Genomic DNA, 8,656 nt, shown 5'->3' with positions numbered 1-8,656 from the left:
ATCTGCCTAAGGTAAGGGATGTCTTCGTAGAGGACTTTCTAAGGGCAACTGATTCGTATACACTCTTGTCAAACAGGAGTGGGTATACACATTACACATGTAGAAAACCGTGAAAAGCCGATGCAACCAGCCCATTAACATAATTCGAACCTCAAACTGAACTACCAGGGTCAGCAACTTTATTGGCTTTCTACAGATAGAAGACACTGAAAACTGGTTGTCAAACATGCTGCGACTTATGAGATGTATGTTTTGTTTCATGGAAGTGTACATGCAGACAACTGTCGAATTTAGCATAGGCAGATAGCCCTTGCATTCTCTGCAGTAAGTGGTGTAGCCGAGACAGATGTCCCCAGGTGCAGCAACCAGGGGATGCCAAATGGATGTTACAAAATTTTAGATTTGAACGTTTTCCATTCTCGGCAAACAGGAGTGGATGCAAAATTTCCAGTCGTCCCTGGGCACTAAAAACGCTACCTACCACTCTGTTTGCCGTATTCAAATAATCTAATTTATTTCAGAGTTAACTCACCCAGTATTGAGAAGACCCATGTGCATCAGCCAGATGTGATGCGAGTTCACCATGTTATTTACCATAGGCTTACCTTTTTTTTAGTAAGTCCAAAGCGATACATTTCAAATTGTTAATGTTGTAAGCGAGTGTTATATGGTAGTGTTAAGAGAGCATCATTAATTTGGCAGGTCCTGTCAAACATTGCATTGGTGATAAGAATGTCCTCTTTCCTACAAGAATGGTCTCCAGCTTCTCCCAATTTTACACCAATGTAAACTGTGCTGTGTCACTTTATACAAACTAATTACCCAAAGAAGCTCCACCTGTTGTTGAAAAATGTAACTATTCCAGCTAAAAAAAGTTTCACAATTAAAAAAACTCCCATACCTTTCTGTGAAATCTACAGTCCTACTGATTATACTTTTCGAATTATTTTGTTGTTACTTTTGGATTACCCAACATATTTATGTGTGTGTGTGTGTGTGTAATGATAACTTTAATAAAGACGTAGATGGTAAAAAGAGGTTAACTGTCATAATGGCCAATTTAACATTTTATTCATGAGAAGTTATTCTTAACATAAATTACAATATACCTTTCTTGATAACATTTGTATCTTTTCTACATTTTTATAAGTTTTGATGAAGGAATAAGTACCAGAAGGGGAGCGAGAGAGAATGCAATATGTCTAAGATGAAAACTTGGCTCAGAGTGATTTAGTTTTAGTTCAGCTTTTTCTCCATTTGCTGCAAAAAATTTAAAATTGTTATTGGTTGAAGCTTTATGCAAGAATCATATAAAAAGGATTAATTTTGAAATAATAGAGTTTATTATGAGCTATTTTTAGGAAAATAACCGTATGAAAATAAAAAGTGAAAGAACTATATTAAATTTAAATCAGAATTTTTATTTACATATTTTTTTATCTTGTACATTATATATATGTATGTGTGTATATATAAAACTAAGCAACTGTTAGAATATTAAACCCTTTCATGATTTAATTTTGATTGCTTAATTTTGCAGCATACTGTACAACTTTAATATATTAATGTAAAACTTCTCAACTTCGTAGCTACTCAGTTTTTTAGTGATGTAATAAATTTGTTGCTGTCATTTTATTAGTAATACAAGTTTTATTCTCGAATATTTTTCAAAAGCCTTATAATTTTTTTTGACTGTTTCCTTTAGTTGTGGTTTATGTATATATGCAGAGAATTAATTTCATAAGAATTCATTTCTGTTACTTGCCATGACTAGCATAATTGGAAAGTATCACTGCATATTTGAAATGTCATAAATGAATATTTTTAGTTAAAATATTTAATCTTGTTGATTGATTTAGTTACTGCAATCTACACAAAACACCACATAAAGTTTTATATATTTTATTTTCAGATTTCTAAATTCAACAGTGACTAAAACAAGATTTAAGACACTTTGGTATTTAAAACAGTGTGAAATTGACCAGACATTTCACAAATAAAAAAATCACGCAAGCATTCACTTCATAATTAACATGGAATGAAATCATTACAACTGCACAACATACACATATTCGAAATTTCGTTTTTATCATCACTTGATATAAAAGTGCTAATATAGTATTTCATGTGCGTCTTAATTCAGCTCTGCAAGCTGCACATCACAGATTGGTTCATTTTAAAAGTTAAGAACTTGCTAGAAAATCATTTTTAAGGTGCATGTTTTCTTTTTTTTGAACAAAATACTGATATTGCAGATCATTATTTAAAAACCTCTTAATATAGCAACTAAAAAGATGCATATATTTACTGTATTATACACTTCTCCCAGAAATTTTCAGTTTCTGTTAGCCGGGATAAATTTTGTGGACCACTAAACATTTATTTGGGATGTTCAATATTTTGAGGATATTATGTACCTGGAGATATAAAAGTACATAATGCAGTAGAAATAAATATGACTAAGGAAACAGAATACAGAAATAAACTATTCCAGCCTACATTATACAGTTGATAGTTCTTTGGAAACGCTTATTAAAAAAAACTTATTCTTAAAAATGACGTGCATTTAATTGTGTTGTAACTGTTAAAAAACAGAAAACTGATTAAATATATTAGCCTCTTATAGAAAATTAATTTCCGTTTTCAGAGCTTAAAAATAATTTAGTTTAGAAAGATATGAATACAGCACATAAAGTTTAGAGTGATTGAAATAGCATAAAAATATTGTTAACAATGGCTAAAATTTTGTTTCTAGTTCATAACTGATTAAAATACATCAAATTTAATGTTATAAAAATCAAAAACAATTAGTCTGTTGTACTTTCAAGTATCAAGATTATACATTTTGATTTCAAAAAATTTTCCCATTTCAAACATTAATTTCTTAAGTCATTTTGTCCATTTATTTTTAGCTTCAAATTTTGGAAGATACTGCTAAGGCAACTTCTTTGAAATGTCTTCTAAATTTTTTTGAATACATATACGATCTTAATTATTTTCCATGCCAGCAAGTGCACACAGAAAATAGTTTATGAGCTTCAAAGCCAGTAATTAATACTGTAATCCAGAATTAATACAAAAATATTCTAAGCTTGTGGGCACTTATTACTGACCTCATAATGAATGTGTATTGTTTGCTGCAGGAAATACACAGCTTCGTTAAACAGCATGAGAAATTCAACAAAAAAGATTATTTTCACATCAAAATAATTCCTAAAAATTAATTTTTTTAGAATTTTAAATTAGTAACATTTGAGAATTTTATTTTTCATGGACAATAAGAAAATGACTACCAAGAAATATGCCAGTCTTGTATATAAAGTAACTGCTAATCTTTATTTAATATACAAATATTCAAACCTCCATTTTTCAGAAAATTTATCTAAACATATTAAAAAATGAAAATATAAAATATTCCAGTCCTTTTTTAAAATCTCTGAATTATTGTTTATTATTTACAAACACTGGTGAAAAAATATTAGATGAATATGAAAAATTTCAGAGCTAAAAACTATTGATAAAAATATATTTAAAAATCTGATAAAATAGTATTTTTTATGACTTCAAAAAGACTTCAAATTTTAAAATGACTTAAAAAATCTTTAAAATGTTAATGTTTGCTAAAATAAAATTATAAAAATAGATTATAAATATATAATGTCCTTTCCAGCAAGTTACTATAACAATTATTAATAAAACTTTAACAAGTCATCAATGAAGGCACTTCTGTAATATTAACATGATACATATGGTATGAGTACAGTTACAGAACTGGTGATACAAATACACATAACAAAGTAGAATATTATGCATGATAAACTTGTAATATAAGGTGTGATATTTACATATGTGCATATGAACAAAATGACATTAATTCATATTTGTTATTATTTACAACAACTGACTGATAACTGAGCACCATTTAAATCTTAATATATAATTTTCTCAGTTCATTGTGAAAACTTTTAATCTTTGGTAACAGATAAAAATTTGATTTAATAAAATATCAGTTTGTAAACAGAGCAATTGTGTGTAATATTATTAAAGTTCTTTATAAAGTTAACTGTTTAAATATTGATACCTATTCTAAATTCTAAAACTAACCAGTTACCTGAAGAATGCCAACAACTAAAGCCTGAAAATTGCAGTTCTTATAGTATTAATTCAAGTTATTGCAATTATTATACATAATTATCACATTATAACAGGATATTTGAAAACAACTGTAATTACAAAATACTTAAGATATGGTTTTACAGTATTTGAAATTATAGCAACATTCTGAAGTAACTTAATACATTATTTATTACATTAATACACAAAATTCATTTGCTAATTAAAATTTAAGCAACTATGTAAATGAATAAAAATACAAACTGCATCATGGAATTAGAATATATGAAAACGAAATTAAGGTTATATTTTCTCTGCGCTAGAATAACTTATTTTAGTATCAAAATATTTTGAACAACATAATTTGATTCGGTTTTGAGGACCGTACAAAATCGCCAAACTATTGTTGCTGCCAAAAATAATTGCGGCAACCCTAAGGCAAAAAATGAAGTATAGTAAATAACTATTTAAGATTGATGATTTAATTTAGATGAAATGTTAATTTCGTATAATACTTTTTTATTATTATAATTTATATAAAAAAGGCTAAACATGACTGAATGGAAGCATAAGAGTAAATAACTATTTCAGATCATTTTTGTAATTTATATAAAAACTGCAAAACATAACTGAATGGATGCCTGCATCGCTATTTCGCTACCGAGTAAAAAAAATGCATAAGCATAATTTCATCTCGTTGGTTGTTCAAACATAATTTTCTATAATGAATAATGCCTTTTCTATGAAAATATTCTCGGTGAAGTGCAGAATCGCCCACTTATTTGTTTGCCGCTTTTTACAAGGGTAAAAACAATTGGATTTTTGTCAATTTTCTTTTACTTTTTATGTGAAAATAGGTCGATGTGTACATAGATAAAGTCAAGGGTGTGCGCAGTGCTATTTTTGTGCAATTCTGGAATTTTTTTTTAAGTGAAAATAGGTCGATGTGTACATGGATAGAGTATGTGCAATTCTTAAAAACGCGTTAAGCAGTGGAGGATTCTGCACTTTACTCAAAATTCTACAGACTTTTCGTCATGGGCAATTCCCAAATTGTTAAATCCATAGGATATCAAAAAAGGATTTAAAAATTAAACTAATATTTCAATGACGTCTTAAGAAATATAGAACTATAGGCTAATCTTTGGATTATGGTAACTTGGCGATTTTTTGGCTAAAATTTGGCAACCAACTATGCTACAGCAACCTGCTAGTTTTGTTTTGGACGCCATTTTGTTTTCACGAAGTAAAGACTTTTTTTTTTTTTTTTTTAACTCTACATTTTTTTTCCAACAATCTGCTAGCCGAATTACGCTTATACTGGAACTTTTATGGAACAAAAATGCTTAATTGTAATGAAGATTAGGTGCGAAATTGGGAGAAAGTGCAGAATCGCAAACTGCTTGCCGCGTTTTTAAGAATTGCACATACACAGTATCATCCATGTACACGTCGACCTATTTTCACTAAAAAAAAAAAATCCTAGAATTGCACAAAAATGGCATTGCGCACACTCTTGACTTTATCCATGTACACTGCTAAAGTCCTAGTTAGTAACCTTTATCGCCTTACCAAAATGTCGCCAAACTACCTGTTACCATATTAAAAGATTAGCCGAACTATATAAACTTACGCAATCTGAAATCAGCGCGTACGCTAGATTTGGCGCACTGTTAAATGGGCGCGTTTGCTAGATTTGGCGCTTTTGCACATACATTTTCGCTGCAATTTTTTTACGGTCTTCAAAACGGAATAGTACCTTTGATTCTAATTATGATTATGACTGCTACAAAAAATATGCTACAGTATATTTTAATATTAAAAACTTTTAAGAACCAATACTAGGTTTCCTGTTATATCTTGATATATTTTGCATGGCTATAAATTATGTTAGAACTATATATAAAGCATGTTAGAACTCGAGAGAAATCAATGTCTGTTTTTAAAATTTTTCATGCACTTTTAGTAAATTAATAATTTACTTTCTGTGATTTTTAAATTTAGCTTAAAAATTTTAGTAATTATTATTCATTTAAATTATTTCAAATATTATATAAAATGAGTTATGTGTTAATTTATTACATATTATGTGTATATTATTTAAACACAGTTAATTTTTTTAATTAACTGTGTTTTAACTAAGCATTTCTTACAAAATGCTTCGTTATATTTGGCATTCCAGCTATATATTTGCAAATATTAATGGTAAAAATTGATGATTTGCACATGATAAAAACACAGTCATAAGGATGGCCTTTTGTAAGGCACTTGTAAAAGCCACAACATTTTAAGGAATTAAATAGAATGTTCAACATTGGTAAAACTTTGTCCAAATATAAAGACTAGTCAAAAATAAATCAACATTTTCAAAATATTTATAAATGGTGCCTAGTGTGCATAAAATCATTTGCTTTATAATTATTCATATTTCATTCAAGGATAAATATATTGGCATTAAATAGGCTCAACTATATACAAAATATGTTTCTGTAATGAAGCAGGCAAGAAGACTGACTATGTAACATTTTAAATAAGGTGTGGCTAATATCCAGAGCAAGGACTTTAATTTCATTGACTAGTCTTTTTTCTCTTAAATACTCTAGTGTTTCTGATCGTATGAAGCCACATCCTGAAACTTTGGTAACTAGAACGGTTTCTTTGTTAAAACTGTAAATATGGTGTCATATCATCCAGCAATACTGCTTACTTCGCTGAAGTCTTGAACAACTTGTGTTGTACAATAAATATTGCCTAAACCTCTTACAAATATGACCAGATCTGATTATGTTCAATGGCTGTTAGTCTTCTGTTTTTACATCTGGTTTTAGTTCTACCATAGCATGGAGTTCTTCTGGAGAATACCCAAGAAGGTTCTGTAAATCGCACACAAAACGATAGACGTAGCGTTTGCCTGCTGTTTTATGAATGATGTTTTTATCATAATAGTAACGAAGTCCTCTGCTTAATTTCTCGTAATTCATTTTTGGTTTGTTTTTGCGAATACCCCACCTTCGAGCAACTTCATCAGGATCTGTTAGTTTAAATTCCCAACCATCTCCAGTCCAGCTGATGAAATTTTGGCACGATTTATCAGTCAATAATTCCAAGAGGAACTGCCAGAGCTGTATTGGTCCACTTCCTGCAAACAAAACAAAACAAAACAAAACAAAAAAAACGCTGTATTATAAATGTCTTCAACAATATTAAAATTTATCTAAAATAAACTGGCAACATTTGCATTTAAAAAAAAACTTTTCATAAGGTTATTCAATAATATGTGCACTTAGATCTCGTTCATTTAGAAATTTGATTTAAAAACGCTAACCTACACTAATCACCTACCCTTTATTAGAAATAAGTTGTGTTTTATGATAGAATTTCAATATTAAGAAAACAAAAAGCATTGTTACTGATTTTAGAAGTTTTTACCATATGTCGGTTACAAGTGTAATATTATAATAAATTATATGTGCGCTATAAATACAGTATCCATATGAAATAAAAGTGAAATTTTAAAGGCTTTTCCTTACTGATAGAATAAATACCGACGCAAGTAAAAGGCACGAATTAAAAAGAAAAGAAAAAAAAAAAAAAAAAAAAGTTAGTTCTATGTGAAGGGAAAATTCAAGTAAAGAACAACACCTACATCATAATATAGTGGTTCATTTTAAAATACTTCTATATTGCCAGGAAATATTTCATATACAGTGCATCAAAAAAGTTTTAGAACTAAGTTCCTACAAAACTTAAAGTTGAAGAAAACAATCTTCTAGTTCTTTTATTCAAATAACAATTGTTAGCTTTCAATACACAATTCTTATAAGTCTGTATGACATTTAGCATCTTCGTGCATACTGTTTGATTCCTTTAAAGTCCGCAGTTATGGTTTTCTAAATCTCTTGAGTTCTATTAAATGACGTTTGAGGTGATATTTCACTTAACAGAAGATAGAGTAGTTTGGTGATACCAAATCTGGCGAATATGTGAGGTGGTTGAAAATTTTGACATTTTTCTTTTCTAGAAATTGCTTGGCAAGAATGTGTGACGGTGCATCATCGGGCAGTAAAAACCAATTATTTCATTGAGCTTCAAGCCTAAGGTACTGAATTCTCTTCAGAAGTCTGTCTAGAAAGCTGTAGAACTTTTCTGATGTTTTTATTTGTTCAAAGATTGCTAAGGGCAACTTCACCTATATTCATCATCAAAAATCTTCGCATGAATCACAAAATCGTTTGTATCAATAAAAAGTATTAGATCTTGTTAATGCTTGTGTCCTGTATATTACACATAATATTTCTAGGCAACTACGAGTATGTATAGAAAATGAATTTTTTTATGACCATCTGCCAAACAGATTTACTATACAGTATTCAAATAAAGAATATAACCTTTCCCAGCAGAAATAAATATTCTTCATCCATCTTTAACTCTTCTTTTTCGAATTTTCTTGTTTCTTGGAATTTATTTCCAAACACTTAAAATATGTGAATTTTATCTACCAATTTCTGTTTCTAAAGAAGTTAGTAAGACGGTTTTTCTTGCT

General features: G+C 29.2%; 1 protein-coding gene across 6 annotated transcripts in view; it reads right to left on the bottom strand.

Annotated features, from left to right (window-relative positions):
- Window positions 1-1,886: 1,886 nt before the first annotated feature.
- LOC118195605 (protein c-ets-1-A-like) overlaps window positions 1,887-8,656 on the bottom strand; it is a 406,827-nt gene continuing 400,057 nt past the window's right edge. For all 6 annotated transcript variants that reach the window (XM_085813551.1, XM_085813546.1, XM_085813547.1 and 3 more), the window contains one exon: window positions 1,887-7,252. In XM_085813551.1, coding sequence (XP_085669677.1) covers window positions 6,912-7,252 — 341 coding nt within the window. In that variant the 3' untranslated portion in view covers window positions 1,887-6,911. The remainder of the gene's footprint in view (window positions 7,253-8,656) is intronic.

This window comes from Stegodyphus dumicola, chromosome 3, assembly GCF_044657685.1.
Source record: "Stegodyphus dumicola isolate Sdum_Otavi_A_Nest chromosome 3, ASM4465768v1".
Classification (NCBI taxonomy): Eukaryota; Metazoa; Arthropoda; class Arachnida; order Araneae; family Eresidae; genus Stegodyphus; species Stegodyphus dumicola.
This window is presented reverse-complemented; position numbering and strand designations above follow the sequence as displayed.